At 42.3% G+C, this 22019-nt stretch overlaps 1 protein-coding gene across 4 annotated transcripts in view; it reads right to left on the bottom strand.

Moving 5' to 3' along the window:
* The window catches only part of SLC27A6 (solute carrier family 27 member 6), a 287625-nt gene that overhangs the window by 43554 nt on the left and 222052 nt on the right, over nucleotides 1–22019 (bottom strand). For 3 of the 4 annotated variants that reach the window (XM_089334916.1, XM_017341026.4, XM_002710184.6), the window contains exons 3-4: nucleotides 8237–8395; nucleotides 6450–6574 (exon numbers count right to left, since the gene is read on the bottom strand). In XM_089334916.1, the coding sequence (XP_089191042.1) occupies nucleotides 6450–6574; nucleotides 8237–8395 (284 nt within the window). Of the gene's footprint in view, nucleotides 1–4841; nucleotides 6342–6449; nucleotides 6575–8236; nucleotides 8396–22019 lie in introns of those variants that run through there. The other variant, XM_089334917.1, reaches the window with a different exon arrangement.

Below are 22019 nucleotides of genomic sequence, written 5' to 3'. Positions count from 1 at the left end.
CACAGCAAAAGATCACAGGGAATTCAAAGCATATATTAGAACTTATCTTTGGCAAATGGCAGGGCAAAGTTACCACTTTTCATTAGTCACATTGAACGTGAATGGCCTGAACTGTCTAGTTAAAAGACACCGATTGGGATTTGCTTCTTAACCTGATGCAATTTTAAATGATGCTTAATTTTGTTTTTAAATTTCAAATCCTAGCTCTTACCCATACATGGAACAACAATGAAATTGTACATGTAATTCGCCACTTTGCTACACTAACATTGTTCCAGGGGTACTTATGATGTACTTTTGAATTTTCTATACATGCAATAATGACATTTGCTAGCAGTTTTATGTCTTCCTTCCCAATATGTATGCATTTTGTATCCTTTCTTTGTGTTACTGCACTGTCTAGTAATTCCACCATAATATTGAAAAGTAGTGGTGAGAAAAAGACACTTCCCCCTTTCTCCAACTTAAGGGAAAACTGTCCAATTTCACTATTAAAGCTGGTTTTGGTAGATATTCTTTATCTAGATGAGGAATTTCTCTTCTGTTCCTTGTTTGCTCAGTTTTTTTATGCCAAATATCTTCTACAAAAGTTGATGTAATCATTTAACATTTTTGCAGTTTGTGTAGTATGTCCAATTTATTGATTTTTTTAAATGCTGACAGCCTTGCTTACGTGGGATAAATACCACTTGCTTGTACTACATAAAATTGTTGGATTTTACCTATTATTATTTTGCTTTCTATTTTTATTTTGCATCTTTGTTCATGTGAAATGTTTTTCTATAGTTTTCCTTTCTTAGAAGTTTAACAAGTTTTTTATTAAGGTAATGCTGATTTCACCAATTGAGTTATAAATTATTATCTACACTTCAGATCTCAAGAGGAAATGGTAGAGAGTTGTCCTTTTTTGTACTTGGAATGTATGGTAGAATTCAACTATGAGTTATCCTTGCCTGATATTTTCATTCCTTTTTTTTTGGTGGTGGTGGGAAGAAGTATGCATCTTTGATTCAATTCTTTTAAAGGAAATGGGCCTTGACTGATTATATTTCTTTTTGTGTAAGTATTGGCAATTTGTGTTTCAAGCAATTGTTCTGTTCATTTATCAAATTTTTGTGCATAGTGATTTTAGTAGCCCCTTATTATCCTTAAGTTTCCATGGAACATTAATGTTCATTTCCAATGATGGCCACTCTTTGATTTCTGATACTGGTAATTTCTGTCTTTCTCTTTTCTTAATGAGCATGGAGAGAGGTTTATGAATTTGTTATTTCACTGAAGTATCTTTTGGTTTTGCTGATTTTCATATATTATTTTCCTATTTTTCAATATTATTCTTTTATACTTCAATTTTCATTCCTTTTCTTTTTCATGCTTCAGTTGTTCTTCTTGCTACAGTTTCTTAAAATTTATTATCTGGGAACATTCTTCATGTGTTTTGTGAACATTCACAGTTTCAGGTGTATTTTGTTGTCCAGACTGTGGTCCATCCATGGAAGCTTGATCTTGTTGGACAAAGAATTCTGTAAATATTATTAGACCAAAGTAATTGATAAGGCTATTAAAGCCAAATTTATGCTTCTGGTTTTTTGCATTTTTGAACAGCCAATTAATGGAAGATTGATGTTCCCAAATATAATAGTGGAACTTTCTCTCTCTCCTTGAAATTTTGTCAATTTTTAAAAAATATTTATTTATTTGAAAGTTAGGGTGTCTGGGTAGAGCAGGAGTGGGGAGAGACAGAGAGAGCACACACGCGCATGCAAGAGAGAGAGAGAGAAAGAGAGAGATAAACAGAAAGAGAGAGAGATCTTCCATTCACTGTTTCACACTTGAAATGGCTGCAATACCTGGAGCTGGGCAGGCTTAAGCCAGGAATTCCATCCTGGTCAACCATGCAGCAGAAAGACAGAGAGATGGATTGAGAGGGGAGCATCTAGAATTCCAAACAGCACTCCAAAATGGAATACAGGTGTCCCAAGCAGTGGCGTACCATGCTTTGCCAGAATGCCCACCCTCATTCTGTAGGTTTTTGAAGTGTATTTTGCAGTTCTGAATTTAGGTGTATACACAAATTTGCTAGGTTTTAAAGCAATGGCTGCCTAATCATTAAGTAATCTTCCTGTTTGTCTCTGATAATTTTCCTTGTTCTGAATTCCATTTATCTGAAATTAGTGTAGTACCTCCAGCTTTCTTTCAATTAGTTTTAACATATCTTTTGCTATCGCTTTATTTGAACTTGTCTGAATCAGTATATTTAGTGAATGTCCAAAAGACAAGATGTAGCTGAATATTGTTATTATACTCACTTTGTCAATCTTTATCTTTTAATGAATATATTTAAACGATTCACATTTAAGCCTTTAAATAAGAAGATGGTTTTCATCCTCTTTCACAATGGTTACTTACTGTTCCTCTTCCCTGTCATAGCTAATTGATGTTTCTAAGCCCTCTACTGTGAAAAGTTGGTGGGATTCCTCAAGACAAAGCAAAGTATTGGATCCCTAAGTCCATGTTGCCTGGGAGTTTCCCATTCATGGTAGGAATGGCCTCCAGGCACTGGGTAAAATTGCCTTCACACAAAGTTACCCTCTAAGTGCTTCAGCCAGGGCTCTGTTCCAGATAAGCAGGTCCCAGCTGTGATTCCAGCTTTACGACCTTTGATGATTCCTGGGTGCTCATTGCATTGTAACTGCAACTCCTTAGTGTGCCCAGAGAAGCTGTTGATATTTGTTTTGTTTAGCTTACTATTGTTGTAATGAGGAGAGTAATGACTTTCAAGTCTTTTCATTTCGGAAATGATACTTGAAAGAACTTCCACTTTGACTATGACATTGTCTAAATAAGATCGGCATTGGAGCCTCGGGTGATTACTGATGCCATAAACAAGAGTGTCAATTGTTAAATCAACAACAGGAGTCACTGTGCATCTACTCCCCATGTAGGATCTCTGTCCTTAATGTGTTGTACTATGTGAATTAGTGGTATAACTAATACTCAAACAGTACTTTACACTTTGTGTTTCTGTGTGGGTGCAAACTGTTGAAAACCTTACTTAGTATATACTAAATTGATCTTCTGTATATAAAGATAATTAAAAATGAATTTTGATGTGAATGGGATGGGAGAGGGAGCGGGAGATGGGATGGTTGCGGGTGGGAGGGAGGTTATGGGGAGAAAAAGCTGCTATAATCCAAAAGCTGTACTTTGGCAATTTATATTTATTAAATAAAAGTTAAAAAAAAATAAAATCATTGGTATGGAAAAAAAAAAAAAAGAAAGGGTTAGAAGGAGGGGATGAATAAATACTGCTGGTCTGGCCACGGAAGATCTACCTTAGGGAGCTTCCAGGCAGCTACGCAGCACCGCTCAGCTCACCTCGGGACTGTGCCCACAGGTAAATCTCCCTTGGAACACACTACGTACTGTGAGATGGACAAGGAGTCAGGATTTGCTTAGAGAACACGTGATTCTGTTTTCTCCTATTTAAGGACTTCTTTCAAATGCATGTCCGTGGGGCTTCCCAACACGGCTTATGAGACACTCAGTGACCATTCCTCTAAGGGGGGGGGGGGCTGCTGGTGCCACCTGTTCAGGCTCCAGCCCCACCTGCATCCACCGCCACACTGGCTGCCCTGAAGACACTGTCCCTTCCCGTCAAGAGAACGTCACAGGAGGGAACACTGGGGGCCAACAGCGAGGTCCCTGAAGTCACAGCAGGATGACTCTCTCCTTGTCCCAGGTCCTTGATGCCAAGAACTGTCTGTGCTCATTTTGTGCAAAATCAATAAAGGGGATTAGATAATCCTATGCTGTTTTGCTTTAAAAACTTGGTAAGTTTTCCTCTGGGCAAAGCAATTTTCATTCCCCTCTGTCTTCTCCTCAATTTTCACTTAAGTAAAAATTAGAGATTATTTCCTAAACATGATTTTTTTTTTTCTTCAAAGAGACTTAATTAAGAATTAAAACTAAAATTAACTTAAAATGAAGTCAGAAATTCCATTTGTAATTCTAAGTCCTCTCAAATTCTCTGTAGCTACAGCATTCTCCAAAATTAGTGCAATACAAATTCAGAGAAGTGGACAGGATATTTTATTTTATAAAAAAATTTCAAAGGAAAATACTCTGAGTGAAAGAATTCTAGCCAATATGATAGATTATTAATGCCTTTATTTATGAAGTAAGAGTTCAAACAGATAGACTAAAACATTATACACTGAAGAAATATATGCAAAAAGGACTCAGAAAAGGCATTTTAGAAAGAAAATTTATCTGGAAAATGTTCACACTTTGGCAGTGACCTTAATAGAGAAAATCAACATGTGTTTGTTTCTAGTTACTAAACTATGAATAATATTAAATAATCATTTTTTCAAAAAAAAAAAAAGGTAGGTATCCTTATTAAAAAAAAAAAAAAAACACTATTGAGAAGCTCAACCAAATGGAGTTTCCTCCCCAATATTTGAAAGCATGGGGCATAGAAACTGGCCGGATCTTGGCAACTTCCCACATTTCAGATTTCTGAGGGGGCTTGAAGGAGCTTCTGTTTATGAAGCCCCAATACAAGAACATCATTTGAATAACATCGTGCACTAATAAAGGACTGTGAAACAGAGGTGATTCCACGTTGCAAAGGTAATTCTAGATCATCCTAAGCACTTTGAAAAGCAATCTGGAAATACAGCCCAAAAAAACCACAAAGGCATCCATCACTATGACTATACGCATTCATTTCTGAGATCCTGGACTGGCTAAACAGAGAGAAGACACTATTTGTAGCATGATTGGACTTGGTGAAATTTTTGAAAAAAATAAGTTCATGTATTCAATCATTCAAGAAATGCTGGGAAAAAAAGTGACTTTGGAAGAGCTGACGTTGCTATTACAAGATGAGAGGAAACAGGAATGGATATTAGCATCTTCATCCAGATAGCAAGAAGATAAAGAAATTCATCAGGTAACACCTGCTAGCTCCTGTACTATTTGTGGTCATGGGACCTCACTGAAAATGGCTTTAATCCTACTGGACATTAATTCTTACTGGCATTAATTCTGAGTTTAATCTTACTAGACATTAATTCTTACTGGCATTAATTCTCTAAATTAACCTAGTCCAGATATCAAATGATCAGAGACTATAATGAAAACCAGAAGAGAGAATATGTAAGGTTGTGGCATGATGACTTTTACATTGGGGCTATTCTGATAGGACCACATCCCTTACCTGAAGCAGGGTATTCTTGAATAGAGAAAAGTTCAGGAAACCTACAACATTCCCCTGAACTTTAGGTCTAGTCTGTGAATCCATGAAATCTACGGTTATGTTAAGCAATCCTGAAAAGATTCAATACGAATGGCTCCTCCCTCCAGGATGTGGATCTGCAGCAAGATTGGAGGTCTCATCACAGTAAACTCCAAGATCAAAATGATTAAGAAACCGGGTTCTTCAATCTCACTTTTTATTTCAGTTTTCATGTCCTTTGTATAATCCCACATCAAGAGTAAAGTCTTATTTAAGTGCCTCCAGCCTAGTTTCAGCTGTGCCTTGAGTAATTAGTGGAAGAATTATGCACGCCTCTTCTAGCCAGTGGCAATGAGAGACGCGACTCCAGGACCCCATCCGATGGCAGGCAGAGGTAATGAACAAGAAGACCCCTGGTCTAGGAAGGTGTCTCAGAGCACAAGGCTCTCTCACCCAGTCCCCTGGCCTTGGGAGGCATCCTCCATTGCATTTTCAAAGGGACTAGCACTGATTCGATTAAGGAGAGAGTCACTTCTTTGCAGACCCAAGAATGTTTACAAAATCAGGAAGTTAAAAAATAAGCATTTGGAAAGATCACTAAGACCAGAAAAAGGAAAATAACTTCTGAGTGCAAAAAAGCAAACAAACCAAGAAAGACAAACTTTCAATCCTCTCTACTTTTTGCTTTTTTAAGTGGTGCCAGTTGATCAAAACAACGCAGAAATGACTGGTTTTGGTGGGGACACACATGCAAATCAAAGTACAATTTCATTTTAAATTTAAAGGAAAACAAATGATACTCTAATCATTACAAGAAAAAATCAGCTAAACAAGGATTATCAATTTTTCTAAAGAACAGTACTTTAGAAGATTATCCATTTTAACCCTGGAATCAGTGACTTTTGCAGACATCACAGGCGTCTCCCGGAACGTGAAGCACACTGTGTTTGCGGGGACTGTGTTAGGAGCCTGTCCTGTCTGCGGCCACACAGCGCTCAGCTCTGCTTCCCCAGGTTACCACTCCTTTTCTCTGACTTGTTTGAGGTTCACTTCTTCTTGGAGGACTGCACGCATCTTTTACAGTCAGCTAAATTATGTTCTGAAAGAAGGTACACTATCACAGGAAATAAAATTTACATTTTCCCTCTCCGTGTTTATTCTTCCTGAAACACCTCTGTTTGTCTTGGATAACGACGATTACTCTTACCTTAGGCTGTCTGCAAAGGTAGCGACAAAGTTCTCCGATGTACTGAAACACCGTCACATTGTACTTCTTGCAGTCATTCCAAAACTGGCTTGCTGAGAATTTCTTCTTCAACACACAAGTGGCACCTATCAGAAAAGATAAAAGCAGACACCAGAGGAAAAAATTGTCAAGAGCAGAATTAGCATAAAACACAAAGGGCGCTGCTCCGTAGTAGAACAAGTCTGCTCACTTCTAAGGCTTTCATAATCCACCATTGATCATTTACATCACGCTCATTTGAAAACATTAATTTTATGGTCCAATGACTCAAAATTATTCATGTTGTAATTCTGTTATTTCCACTGCAAATATGCTTTTGGCAACACAGGGAATAAAAGCAACAGTCAAAATAAATAGCAGAGTTGCATGTATCAGTGTGACCAGAAATCACGGTCTTCACAGAGGCCAAGAACATTCGTTTTTGACCTTGAATGTATGCATAGTATATTTTCATTTATGCATTTATCTCAAAGAGTTACAGGAAGAGGGAGAGGGGGAGAGGGGGAGAGAGGAAAAGGGAGAGAGGGAGAGAGGGAGAGAGGGAGAGAGGGAGAGAGGGAGAGAGGGAGAGAGGGAGAGAGGGAGAGAGGGAGAGGGAGAGAGGGAGAGAGGGAGAGGGAGAGAGATGTTCCACCCTCTGGTTCACTCCCCATTATGGCTGCAATGGCTGGGGCTCGGCCAGCTGGAAGCCAGGAGCCAGCAGCTTTATTCTGAACTGGTGCCCGTATGGGATGCTGGTGCCACAGGCAGTGGCTTTACTCACTAGGCCACAATGCCAGCCCCTGTATAGAATATTTTTAAACTCTAGGCCAGCCTCAACTTACCTTGAGGTAAAGACTTTGTAATGCTCATCCCTGACCGTAGAACCTAACTTAAGCAACTCACTCCCCCGCCACCCTGAAACCTTTCATTTCAGGAACACAAACTGCATGCATTTCAAAGTACACCTTTAGGCACATGGTGATTCCTCATGAGTGTGTGCTATATGAATAAACTCCATAGAAATTTCCCTATCTTGATTCTCATTGTGTACTGTGGATATTGGTCATATTCTGAATGGAGTATTCTAAAAATGACTTCATAGCAAGTTAGTCGTGTGCAGGCTGTGGTAGATGATCTCTGTGCATTATTTTAGGACTAGTAACTGGCGCATCATCTCACACACCTGTGAATGGAATCCACCGAGTCACCAGCTCTACCAGCCGAGCTACTGAGTGTCTGGGGTCGACAGTTTGCAAAGATGGACTTATCACTTCCTTCAATGCTGTTGCCTTTGCAAAGTCAACCTGCTTCTTCCCCCTTAAAGAAGTGGGATCTATTTACTTCCTCTCATTTTCAAATCTTGAATCTGGACCAGCCTGGGGTGACTTGCTCTGATCAATGGAATACAGTGAAATAATCTATAGGACTTCCAAGATTAAGTCTTGAAGGCTATGCAGCTCCCACATTCACCCCCTTTGTATCCCCCCACCACTGCTTAAGGCATCTGGGGTTTGAGCATAGGGGATGAGCACCCTGCAGTCAACGGCTAGCTCCAACCTCAGGGCCAATTCCCCAGGCCACTGCTCTTCCTTCCTCAGGACTACACTGAGTAGGTTCTGAAACAGAGTCCCTTTAATAAACATTACAATTAAACAACATGCCTGTAATCACTCCAAATGTTAAAGACTGAGAATCAAACTTTAACTAACACAAGTTCTAATTTTTAGGCATTTTGAAAACTTATCAAAAAGAAAACAAGATCTTACCCAGCTCAACACATCCACCAATTCCCAGGAGAGAGCCCGAGCTATGGTACAGAGGAAGGGTTATGTAAACAATGTCATCTGCAGTGCAACCAAAAGCCCACAGTCCCGAGGAGCCCTTGAGAGCCTGCAGCTGACTGATCACAGCTGCTTTTGGTAGACCTGGAAGGTAAAAAGAAGAAAAAAAAATATATGTATATATGTAGGAGGAAGGTTATGCTAGCATCAATTACAACAGCACCTGAGACAAAACACACCAAGTACTCTACGCGCTTTAGAAGAGAGCCCCTGTAAATGAGAGCTGCTCGTCTGCATCTATCGAGAAAGACCAAACCACAAAACTGAAGACACTTTCAGCTACTGCACATTTCAGAGTCAGGACTACTGCAAGAATGACCAAATCTGAAAAGGTAAACTCCAAATGAGGCAAGCTGGCACCGCGGCTCACTAGGCTAATCCTCTGCCTGCGGTGCTGGTACCCCGGGTTCTAGTCCCGGTTGGGGCACCGGATTCTGTCCCGATTGTTCCTCTTCCAGTCCAGCTCTCTGCTGTGGCCCAGGAAGGCAATGGAGGATGGCCCAGGTCCTTGGGCCCTGCACCCGCACGGGAGACCAGGAGAAGCACCTGGCTCCTGGCTTCAGATCAGCACAGTATGCCGGCTGCAACGCGCTGGCCATAGCGGCCACTTGAGGGGTGAACCAACAGAAGGAAGACCTTTCTGTCTCTCTCTCACTGTCTAACTCTGCCTATCAAAACAAAATAAAAAAAAACAGCCAAATGAGGCAAGTAACAATATCAATACAAATTACATTTGAAGTAGGAATTTTCTAGTGAACATCCTAGAGTACGCAGCCACTCTTGTCAGCCTGTTTGACAAGGGCTGGAATATGATCATTACAGAATATCAGATCCCATGACTTATGATATTGACATTGCTTCATATAGACTTGACTCAGAATCCTGAAAGACACAACCTGGAATGACACAATCCCAAATGTTGAAATCTTAAAACATTAAAACCCCTAAAGGTTAAAACCCGAAACCTAAAAATTCCAAAAATATTGTTCTGTAAAAAAACAATTTAAAAAATCCTCTATGGGGCTGGTGTTGTGGCGTAACAGGTTGGGCCACCGCCTGCAGTACCAGCGTCCCATATGAGCGCCAGTTTGAGTCCTGGCTGCTCCACTTCCAATCCAGCTCTCTGCTATGGCCTGGGAAAGCAGTGGAAGATGGCCCGAGTCCTTGGGCTCCTGCACCCACGTGGGAGACCTGGAGGAAGCTCCTGGCTCTTCACTTTGGGGAAAGCTCTGGCCATTGTGGCCAACTGGGGAGTGAACCAACGAATGAAAGATCTCTCTCTCTCTCTCTCTGTCACCCTTTTCTCTCTGTGTAACTCTGACTTTCAAATAAATTAATGAATATTTTAAAAAAATCTTCTAGAAGACATTCATTTTCATTTTAAAAATAGGATTTATTTGAGAAATATATAAAAGCACAGCATAATATTTTGTGGCTACTTCACACAATAAAACAGGAAAAGTAATAATGTTCTGCAAGCATAAACAGTTCTACTAAAAACAGTCACAAGAGCAAAACATTTATGAGCTGATGAACCACATCCATAAAGAGACAGGTCAAAAAGTAAAATGCATAAATCCATGTCACAGTCATCGGTAATTGTACGCACCTGGTTTTACAGCTGCAGTCACCTGAAATACCATGATGGACAAACTCAGCTCGCGGTGAGATCCATCAAAACCCACAGTGGTCACCAGTGCATACCATGCAGTCACCCCAAAAGCCAAGACCTTGCAAAACTGTCCCTTTCACAAATGCAGATGTATAACAAGAACAACCCTTTCATTTATTATAAGTTATCAGTATTTTATGTCTATGCACAATGCTTACATACAAAGTCTAAGTGATGTGATAACGCATTCCTACAGGGTCGAAACAGCAAAAAATCCATAAAGTAAATTAGAACCCTCTAGTCTCCTTTAAAACAAGCTTTATTTATTTATTCATCTGAAAGGCACGGTTACAGAGACAGAAGGAGAGACAGAGAGAGAGATTTCTCATCTGCTGGTTCACTCTCCAACAAGCTGCAACAGCTAGGGCTGAGCCAGGCTGGAGTCAGGAGCTGGGGGCTTCATCTGGGTCTCTCACAAGGGTGCAGGGGCCCAAGCACTGGGGCATCCTCTCTTGCATTCCCAGCTTCATTGGCAGGGAGCTACATTGGAAGAGGAGTATCTGGGACTCAAACTGTTGACCAAGCTGGTTGCCTGAATCACAGACAGCAGCTGGACCTGCTACACCACAACACTGGCCCCTCTGATGTCTTTACACAATTTATACCTTCAGATTGGAAACAATGTTAGGATGAAACATACCGCATAATGAATTATAGAGAGTAATACTGACAACCTAAAACAGTAGGAAAATACAAGAAAATCCAACATAAGAAAAAGTGAATTACAAAGAAAGATTATGGGAGAATCCATAGAATCAACCAATTTCCATAGTCACAGACTCCACTCTGATGAACAGCTGCATTTATTCTTTTAGGGCGTGGTTCTCCTCAAAGCACATGTGGGTATTTATTTCTTATGTGGTTCTGTTCTTTTTAAAATGTCACGATTTGATACACACTGACATGAGCATTCCTTATTAAACATTCTCATCTCCTATGCCATGCTTTGCTGTTGTTTTGGGAATGGAGAAGTTCATTCCACGTGCATTTGTGTACACATCACAGATTTGTCAGAAACAACACTGGTGACGCAGCCTCAGCACTTCTGCCTATTTGCCTTCTTATCCAACTGTGCACATAATGATTCTGGAGCCAGCCAGTAACTGCTGGCTTCTTCAGGCAAATGCAGCTTTAATTCATTAAAAGCTCCTAGAAATTTATAAGCCAAAAGGAATGTTAATGCAAACAAATGATGCATTTTAAAATGTTTTCTTTATTGCCACATTACATGGCCAATCTATTCATTTGATTTTTCCACCACATGGTTTTGGCTGAATGGGGAAAAAAAAAAAACACTTTACTAGCAACAGCTTGAAATCTAGCTACTTTGCTTGCATCTAATTCTAAATCTATCATCTTGGAGGCCAGTGTGGCACAGAGTGTGAGACTACCGCTTGAGACACCAGCATCCCATATCAGAGGAAAGGCACCAGTTCAAGTCCTACCTTCACTTCTTTCTGAGTTAGCTCTCAAATAATGTTCCAGGGAGACAGCAGAAGACAAACCAGGTACATGGACCCTGCCATCCACATGGGAGCCTGCATGGAGCATTTGGCTCCTGCCTCAGACCTGGTATTGCGGTCATTTGGGGAGTGAACCAGTGGATGACAGATCTTCTTCTGTCTGCCTCTCCCTCTTGCTTTGTTGCTCTGTCTTTCAAAAAAAAAAATAAAAGAATAAATAAATCTTTTCAAAAAAAAATCTGTCATCATGGTTTGGGACTCAACTGAAATCCATTTTTTTTCCTGCAAAGTCCACCAAATTTTCAAATAAACATTCAAAAAAATGTTTTACTTTTTCCAGTCATTAGTACATAAACAACTGAATATATTTTAAAATTTCCAGATCCAGGCCGGCACCGCAGCTCACTAGGCTAATCCTCCGCCTTGAGACGCCGGCACACCAGGTTCTAGTCCCGGTCGGGGCGCCGGATTCTGTCCCGGTTGCCCCTCTTCCAGGCCAGCTCTCTGCTGTGGCCAGGGAGTGCAGTGGAGGATGGCCCAAGTCCTTGGGCCCTGCACCCCATGGGAGACCAGGAGAAGTAACTGGCTCCTGCCATCGGATCAGCGCGCTGCGCCGGCCGCGGCGGCCATTGGAGGGTGAACCAACGGCAAAGGAAGACCTTTCTCTCTGTCTCTCTCTCTCACTGTCCACTCTGCTTGTCAAAAAATAAAAAAATAAAAAAAAGAATAAAAAAAAGAATTTCCAGATCCAATAAGGGCATGAATATATATACATAAAAATATATATGAATAAATATATATACATATATATTTAGCAAAAACAAGTGTCATCCAGTAGACAAAGTAGACATAAGTTCCTCTATCTTAGATTTAGCAGGAAATTTGTCTTCCTTCTTCAACACTCAAACCCTTTACCCAAGAATAGCTTGCATCCAATGTGTTTTGACACTGAAAGACCCTCTATATTAGCAAGTGTCTTTATTTAAAACAATCACTGTGCTAACTGTATTCCTTTTACACTCTGAAGAGCATTTTTAAAGGCAAGGACGACAAGATGTCCAAAGGGACAGAAGCGGTACATGACTGAACCATCTGACAGTGGGGATGTCTCCTATTGCTTGTCAGTGTTTTCACCTGTTTCAATATCTTCAAAACACCTGCTGCACTTGTATGTGGACAATGGTTGTAGTCTATACATTTTTGAAGTATAGACATCCCAATCGAAAATCTACTTAGTAGGGCTGGCATTGTGGCACAGTAGGTTAAGCCACCAAATGTCATGTCAGAATCCCATATGGGTGCCAGTTCAAGTCCCGACTGATCCACTTCCAGTCCAGCTCCCTGATAATAATCCTGCAAAGGCAGCAGAAGATGGCCCAAGGCTTTGAATGCCTGTATCCATGTAAGAAACCCAGATGGAGTTCCAGCATTCTGGCCTTGGCCTGGCCCTGGCCCCACCCCAGCTGTTGCCAGGAGATGGAATCTCTGCAACTGTCCCTCTCTCTGGAACTCTATCTTGTAAGAAAGCAAATATGCTTTTTCCCCCATCATTGCAATTGTGATTTTCTGTTTCCTCAGCACCAATAATACTCGGCTTTTAAAATTTGTTCTTTTACCATTCAGTCCCCATTGTCTTTAACACGAAGCAAGTGTCCTGGGTGCAACTGTAAATGGACCAGTTGCTTCACTCCAATCTGGTTTTCTACCTCTCTTACAGAGCCTACTTTTTTCCCAGTGAGAATTGTGGTTTTGGAAATTTCAGCTTTCAGGATCTTAATCCTTTGGGGCATTTGGTGGGCACCATGATTTTGGCATTTTTGAATAGGGATTTTGATATTTCAGGATTTTAATATTTGGGATTTTACCACTGAAGATTGTATCAACAGAAAGCAGTTCCATACACTGATGAGCTAAACAAAAACTTCCCTTCCAGTTTTCTGTTGTATACTACCAATGGCTTATAAAAAGTTATAGTTGCAATTAATGTATAAAATTTATACTTGTAATTAATGTATAAAATTTATAGTTGTAATTTGTGTATAGAAAGATTGCATTCTTCTTGGCATTTCTAGTCCAAACATTTTTCAAATTGTTACATACTTTTTTCCAGTCATAAGTAAGTTTTAATAATTTCATCCAGTTAAGATAATCAATCTCATATGAATTGCTATCATTAGCAATTTTACATGTTTGAACCTGTATTTCCTAATCACCAAATCTGTTTTCACCATGTAATTATTATCCTGGTGATTAATTTGTTACACTTAGCTATATTTTAATCATATCTATATCCTCTATGTCGGTTCAAAGGGTCCCAGTATTTCTAGAATATCGTCATGCAGAGCTCGCCATCTCAAAACTACCTCATCAATAACATCAATTCGCTTCATATAATGCTACTTGGACAAGATGTATCATTGGATTTCTTGGAAATCCAGAGACCAATGTCAGGGAAATGACAGGAAGCAAACAGAGGGCAGGATCAGGAGTGACAATTCAGTCAAGCTGCTAGTGGGATCCTCTTCTGTACCCTATGGACTGATACAGTCGTACTCTGCAACGTGTCTGCAAACTTGGTGCACCTATTCTGAATTTACTTCCCTGTTCTAGGAATTAACTCCCAAGGCTGACAGTGTAGCTCCCAGATTTGGATACTACTTTGTTCTTGTTTGCTTCTCTAGGACAAGAGTTCTACATTAAAATGCACTCCCATGTGTAGCATCCCAACTTTTACAGTCCCCATCCCCTATGGATCACTACACGCCTCTGTGGGTTTGCTCTCCCTATCATGGCTCAACTTCCCTTATATGAAGGTACTCCAAAAAGTCCACAGAAAAAAGAATTAAAAGACAAGATGATTTGAGTCAAAAAAAAAAAAAAGGAATTCATGCAGTTTTTCCATAATTCATACTTCCTCTATCTTCTTGAAGCCCACCTGTATGATGCTCTGTCCCCCAACTGATGTCTTGACCCACGCTTGCTGCTCTTGCTATCTCCTCATATAGGTCTCACTTCTGTCTGTTCCATGTAAACTCAACCCTGATCTGGCTCTTGCAGGCCTTCTCTGGTTTTATAAGATAGTTGTTCTTCAGTATCAAAGGGGGTTGGTTCCAGAACCCCTCACAGATATTAAAATTCGCAGATGTTCAAGTCCCTTAAATAAAGTGGTATAGCATTTACATATAATTTACATAAACCCTCTCATAATTTGAATCATTCCTAGATTACTCATGGTACCTAATATAACATAAATGCTATTTAAACAGCTGCTATACTCCATTGCTTAGAGAATAATGATAAACAAAAAGAAACCCACACATATTCATTATAGATATAATTTTTTCCCAAAATATTTTGAATCCATGGTTGGTTGGATCCGTGGATGCAGAACTCATGGAGAGGGAAGGTCAACCCCAGTCAGCCATACCAGAGCTGCTTATGCAATGCACACTCAGTGGGGCCACAGCCTTACTCAAAGCAGAGGTCATTCTCTGTAAATTCACTTTATCTACTGACAAAAGCCAACATTTTCATAGGGGTTTTGGTCACAGCAACGCAGCCAGCCCTGGACCAAAGTCTGCAGTGATGTACGGATACTCTCACCAGGCAGTTTCAAGTCCACACCATTGCAGCCCCTGTTCTGGTATTTTCTGACAGGCTTTGAGCCCCATTTCCATGAACTGGACTGGACTTGATCTCGTACGTGAAACTGGCATTGTCTGACTTACCACCCTAATGAAATTCAGTTATTAATATTCCCAAAAGATATCTCTGTAGCTATTCTAATAGCTTAGAACCTCACAGCCTATGGAGTTTATTTTCATCCACATTCATAGAGAATCTCTCCAAATTTCCTCCTCAAAACCATGTATACATATCTTGAGTAAAACCAGCTCTAGACTTGATGGCTGAGAACGTAACGTCCTTTGATTTCTCATACAAAGGAGCAAATGCATGAAAGCGGTCCCCTCTCATGCTTCTTCAGTCACCATATCCTCTACTCCTCTTAGTGTCTCTGGATCTCATGGCAATTCAACTTGAAAAACTAACATTTCAGGGCCGGCATTGTGACACCGAAGTTAAACTTCTGCCTGCAGTGCCAGCATCCCATATGGGCATTGTGGGGAGCAACCCGGACTGGACTGAGTTACTGGAATTAAGACTTATTCTATGCATCTGCTCTCCCACAATATGGCGCTGGGAGAGAAGAAAACAGCTTTTACACAGCTGCCTCCAGTTCAACCAATAAACTGTAGGACTTGCTCCTGATTGGAGAGCAGCGTACTCGGCATGTGGGCAGCCGAGTTGGGATTGGCAGAGGAGGACTATAAAGGAGGAGAGAGACGGCATTCACCAGGAACATCTAAGGGGAACATCTAAGGGGAACACCTGTGCAGCCCCCGAGAGAGCCGGGCGGCGGTGTGCCGCTCCCCTGCGGAAGTGGGGAATGTGGCCAGGGGGAACTGCCCTTCCACGGAGGTGGAAGGGATAGTAGCCAACCCAGGAAGAACCAGCAGCAAACCCGGGGAGGGCCGAGCAGACGAAAGAACAGCGCAGGGTCCTGTGTCGTTCCTCCATGAAGAGGGGGAGCGACATAATGGTGCCGTGACTCGGATATGAAGCCTAGGCAGGGTCCTGTGTCGTTCCTCCATGAAGAGGGGGAGCGACAGGCATAGATTTGAGTCCTGGTTGCTCCAGGACTTTTTTTCTTTTTATTAAAAATAAGAAGAAAACATAACATTTCAATTTAAGCCTTGTCAAATACAGGAGGACCCAGCTAATTCTCCAATTTTATGTTCATGTTACCCTTTCAAATCCTTTCTTAAAATAATTAGCCATGTTTTTCTTAATTTGGTTACATTTAAGTGAATTATTAATTCATTCTTATTAATTTATTAGAAACCACCCAAGGTACTGAATAGTTTTTTTTTTTTTTAAGACTCATTTTATTTATTTGAAAGACAGTGTTAGAGAGGGAGAGACAGAGAGAGAGAAAGAGAAAGGTCTTCCATCCACTGGCTCACTCCCCAAAGGGCCGCAATGGCTGGAGCTGAGCCATTCTGAAGCCAGGAGCTAAGAGCCAGGAGCCAGGAGTTTCTTCCAGGTCTCCCACGTGGGTGCAGAGGCTCAAGCACTTGGGGCCATCTTCCACTGCCCTCCCAGGCCATAGAAGAGAGCTGGATTGGAAGAGGAGCAGCTGGGACTCCAGCAGGCACCCATATAGGGTGCTGGCACTGCAGGCTGGGGCTTTAACCCACTGAGCCACAGCACCGGCACCTCAATCTAGTTTTGCAATACATGAGACAAAAGAGACACAAACTTGTCCAGCAAACTTAGACGATCAAAGGTTGATGGGGCTTAGGGTTTGAAAGAAGAAAAGAAGAAGCAGAACAAATGAAGTTTGAGAAAACATTTTAGAGCTCCCTTTTACAAGATTTTGAAGCACGTTAACACACGAAAGAGCCGAAGAAGCCAAGCGAGACAGGAAGCTTGATATATCTGTCAATGGCCTGTCTCAGATTTATGTGGCCGTGAAACTCCTTTTCAATTTTTAAAGACAGTTCCTTGAGAAAGGCCACCTCGATGGTCTCTAACGTCGTTGTCTTTTCTGACCTTTTACGATTCCCTGGCGCGGGAACTCTTCAAATGCCACTAGATGGAGCACACCACCGGGGTGGGGCCCAAGGAGAGGGGTGAGCATGTGTCCAGCGACTTGGGGATGAGGAGGAAGGAAGAGTGGATGATGTGAGGAAGCGGAGATAAAACCTGCCCAGAGCAGTGGCTCCTGGCAGACAGCTCCTCCCACTCCTGGTGCTCCTTACAGGAACCCAGAGGGCACTGCAGCCGTGTGCAGGCTGCACGGTCTCCCCTGGACAGTGCTGAGGCTACCTGAGCTAGCCCAGTGCAATGAGAACCCTGCAGAGACAGCACACACATGGACCCACGGGACAGAAAGAACCAAACTGGAGATGAGCGCATCAGCATGTTATTAAAGTCCCCGAGTGTGTGCTGAGTGACACAGAGACCCAAGAAGCTAAAACATGAGGTGAGGCTTTGAAGAACACCCGTTCCCGCCCCGAGCTCCAGGGAGGCTCAGGAATTTGGGTACCAAAAATCCAAAAAAGTGGAAGATCAGCAAGGAACTGCATACAGGAAGTCTATGGGAAGTTCTGTTTAAGAAGCAGTTTCAAGGGCCGGTGCTGTGGCGTAGTAGGGTAAGCCTCCACCCGCCGGGCTGGCATTCCATAGCGGCTGCCCCTCCTCTGATCCAGCACCCTGCTCATGCACCTGGGAAGCAGTGGAAGGTGGCCCAAGAGCTTGGGCCCCTGAACTCATGTGGGAGACCCGGAAGAAGCTCCTGGCTTCGGATGGGTCCAATTCTGGCCATTGTGGCAATCTGGGGAGTGAACTGGCAGATGGAAGACCTTTCTCTCTGTCTGGACTTCTACCTCTAAAATAAATAAATAAATAATCTTTTTTTTTTTTTTTTAAAGCAGCAATTGTAACCCTGGATTGTGTCCTCAAAGGTTTATTCTCTGGAAAATTACCAACTTGGAGAGACCCAGGAACAATGGAGTTTGGAGAAATTAGGGGAGTAGGAAGAAGTCTATATGCTTTCACGCCTCCAAATTCCTTTACAAAATACTCTGGACAATGAACCCCGCTAGCAAGTAAGTCTCACCTACGAACACAGGCCTTCTAGTCAGGATTTAGTTTGCATTGTTTTCTCTTTTGCAGTCTGCATTTTTAAATATAAGGTGGCAAAGTTCACCAGATATTTGCGGAAATACTCTAGGACAAAGGATAAAGACTAATATGGACCAAAAGACAAATGGGGTCTTGGAGTCAAAAGAGCTAAGATAGAGGAGATACTGCCAAGCAAATTTTGTCAATATTCTGCATAATATGAGACAATGAATTATCAATCATAAATATAAGAGCACAGGCATTCAAAGAACACAAAGTTTGGAAGTTAAAGTTAAGTTCTCAAAAAGTAAATTAAAAGGTCAGAAAATAAAAATAGAAAATATCAATAAATTTATTACTCTTCCAGGAGGGCTACTATTAACATAAATAGGACTTCTAAAGATTGATGAACAACAAATAAGCAAATGGGATATAAGAGAAAATCTTCAGAAAGAACAGAAATAATGAAGGAAAGAGAAGATGATGCAGACTTTCTTTCAAATTTAAAATACCTAGAACATGAGTTTCCAGACTGAAAGGCCTATGAAATTCCCCCAAAGGTAATAAATCAGACCAGTCTCATGACAAATTATCATGGTGTTAGAGGCTACTGCAGGCACATAAAAGATGCTAAAAATTCAACAACAGGGAAATAAAAGAAATTACTAGGTTACAGGCAAAGGATAAGAAATCAAATATTTATCAATATTATATTGAAAGTCACATGATGTTAGAGCGATGCCTTAAGAACTATCATTCTAGTGTAAGGGTGGAAAAGAGATATTTTCTGGGGTGAGCACTGGGTATTGTGGCTTCTTATTACTAAACACACCTGAAAGATGGCAGGTGATAAATTAAGTTCTTGGGTCTCTGCCACCTATGTGTGAGACCTGGATTGAGTTCTGGGCTACTGGTTTCATCCTGGCTCAGTCCCAGCTGCTGTGGGCATTTCAGGAGTGAACAAGAGGATGGGACAACTCTTCCTTACTCTCTCTCACTATTCTACTCACTCTCTCTGTCTCTACCTGCAAGTAGATTACATATATGAAAGATCTAAAAAAAAAAAAAAAAAAAAAAAGAGGCCTGCATTATGTAGTGGGTTAAGCTACTGCTTGCAATACTGGCATCCCAGACAGATGTCAGTTCAAGTCCCGGCTGCTCCACTTCCAATCCGGCTCCTTGCTAATGCTCCTGGGGAAGCAGCAGAAATGGTCAAGTGCTTGCTCCCCTGTCACCCATGTGGGAGACCCAGAAGAAGCTCTTGGATCCTGGCTTTGCCTTGGCCTTGCCCCAGCAGTTGCAGCTATTTGGACAGTGAACAAGCAGATGGAAGATCTCTCTCTCTCTCCCTCTTTTTTTCTTTCTTTTTTTTTTTTTTTTTTTTTTGACAGGCAAAGTGGACAGTAAGAGAGAGACAGAGAGAAAGGTCTTCCTTTGCCGTTGGTTCACCCTCCAATGGCCGCCACGGCCGGCGCGCTGCGGCCAGTGCACCGCGCTAATCCGAAGCCAGGAGCCAGGTACTTATCCTGGTCTCCCATGGGGTGCAGGGCCCAAGCACTTGGGCCATCCTCCACTGCATTCCCGGGCCATAGCAGAGAGCTGGCCTGGAAGAGGGGCAACCGGGACAGAATCCGGTGCCCCAACCGGGACTAGAACCTGGTGTGCCGGCGCCACAGGCGGAGGATTAGCTTGTTGAGCCACGGCACTGGCCCTCTCCCTCTTTCTCTCTGCAATTCTGCCTTCCAAATAAATTTTTTTAAAAACTGAAATAAATTTTCAGACATCTGATGACTTTAGAAATCTTACCTCCTGACTATTCTTTCATCAGTTACTGAAAGCGTACACTCAAAATAAAAAGCAAACCAAGGAAACAAATTTCAGATGTATGATCAAGTGATCCAAAACGAAGGACTGAAGGAAATTCTCAGGATGATGGTGAAGAAGGAGCCCAGGACAGCAGGGGGACAATCGGTCAGGACGGCCACTTCTGGCGGAAGTGTCTGGCAGAGAAGTGGTGTCTGCAGGTGAGCTGCCTTCCTGACAATGCGGGGTGGGGTGGGCATTCGCCCACGGGTAGGCCTGCCTCGTGTCCTCTGACCCTCAGCTCTACCCCATCGCTTAAGCCCAGCTAACTTCCCTCCCTTTGTGACAGTGACACAGCCGGCTTGCTCCTCATCTCACCCACTGGAAACCCAACACACCCCACACTTGCTGACCATGCTGAAACCTGAAGAACAATGTCAGAGTCAGGCCCGGCGCTGTGGCATAGTGGGTAAAGCCGCCACCTGTGATGCTGTCATCCCGTGTGGGTGCTGGTTCAAGTCCCGGCTGCTCCACTTCCGATCCAGCTCTTTGGTATGGCCTGGGAAAGCAGCGTGGGATGGCCCAAGTCCTTGGCCCTCTGCAACCAAGTAGGAGACCCGTAAGAAGCTCCTGGCTCCCGGCTGGGCAAGGCTATTGCTGCCGTTTGATGGGTAAACCAACAAATACAGATTTCACTCTCTGTCTCTCCCTCCCTCTCTGTAACTCTGCCTTTCAAATGAATAAGTAAATCTTCAAAAAAAAAAAAAAAAATCAGTCATGCAAATAAGTTCCTCCATTCCCAGGTGCTTTCTTTTTTTTTTTTTTTTAAGATTTATTTCATTTATTTTAAAGACAGAGTTACAGAGAGAGGTAGAGACAGAGAGAGAGGTCTTTCATCCGCTGGTTCACTCCCCAGATGGCCTCAACAGCCGGAACTACGTTGATCTGAAGCCAGGAGCCAGGAGCTTCTTCCAGGTCTCCCACATGGGTGCGGGGGCCCAAGGACTTGGGCCGTCTGCTACTGCTATCTCAGGCCATAGCAGAGAGTTGTATCGGAAGAGGAGCAGCCAGGACTAGAACTGGCGCCCATATGGGATGCCGGCGTTTCAGGCTAGGGCTTTAACCCGCTGCACCACAGAGCCGGCCCCACCCAGGTGCTTTTCTTCAAGGAGTCAATCCAAGGCTCCCACAGGACAGCCTGAGGGGTAATTCCTACTGTCTGGATAACTTGCTACAGGCAGGGTCCGTCTCACAGTGCCCCCCCACCCCCATCCACTCCATTACTCCGGACCTCCGGGCGGCACTCTGACCTCTCTCCAGTGACTAATACATTTCTTCTGTTTCACACATGTTGGCTTCCCGGCTTCATTCGTCTCTCCTTCCACAGACACACACAATACCCCCCGCTCAGGGCTCTCCTAGAGAGTGACCATCGTGGCTTATGGCCAGTACCCACAGGGAGGCCCCAAGACCAAACCATGAAGACAGCACAACAATACAGTCATGAACAGTGCCTATAAAGCAGTTACAGATGTGTGGAGAACTAAGTGAGCAAGCAAACAAATGAGAACAACAATTAAATCCAGATTGAGAACAGTTTTACATAAACGGCCACAAATACAACTCCTTTAGACCATGCGGCTCAACTGGGAAGTGTTTGCTCATTTATGAAACTGATGTCCAACTGATAGATGGGGATGGAAAGAGCCTGCCTCAGGAAAAAAATGGGTGGAAGGGAAGGGTGGTGTGAACACAGGGAATCCTCATCTTCCACGGTAGGAAATCAGTAGATGCTTGTTAGTATCCATTCAGTGCCCAGTTAAGATATTCATTTAATTTGGAAATCAGGAGGCAATTATAAAAAAAAAAAAACATACTGAATGTAGGTGTTTCAGGTAAGTAAAACCAGAGAGATGAACAGGATACTTTCCTCCAAAACTCCTAAAACTATCAGATTTTCTAAAATTCTGTTCTGTGTAACTTTCATATAAATAAATATCAAACAAAAAATTAGGGGCAGCTATGTCCTACAATGCTTAGAATGCTACTTGGGACACTCTCATCCCATGTCAAAGTGCCTGTC

The sequence above is a fragment of the Oryctolagus cuniculus genome, chromosome 6 (genome assembly GCF_051225735.1).
Source record: "Oryctolagus cuniculus isolate XC-2025 breed Fujian yellow rabbit chromosome 6, ASM5122573v1, whole genome shotgun sequence".
NCBI classification, from domain to species: domain Eukaryota; kingdom Metazoa; phylum Chordata; class Mammalia; order Lagomorpha; family Leporidae; genus Oryctolagus; species Oryctolagus cuniculus.
Note: the sequence above shows the minus strand (reverse complement) of the source record. Positions and strands in the feature narration are given on the sequence as shown.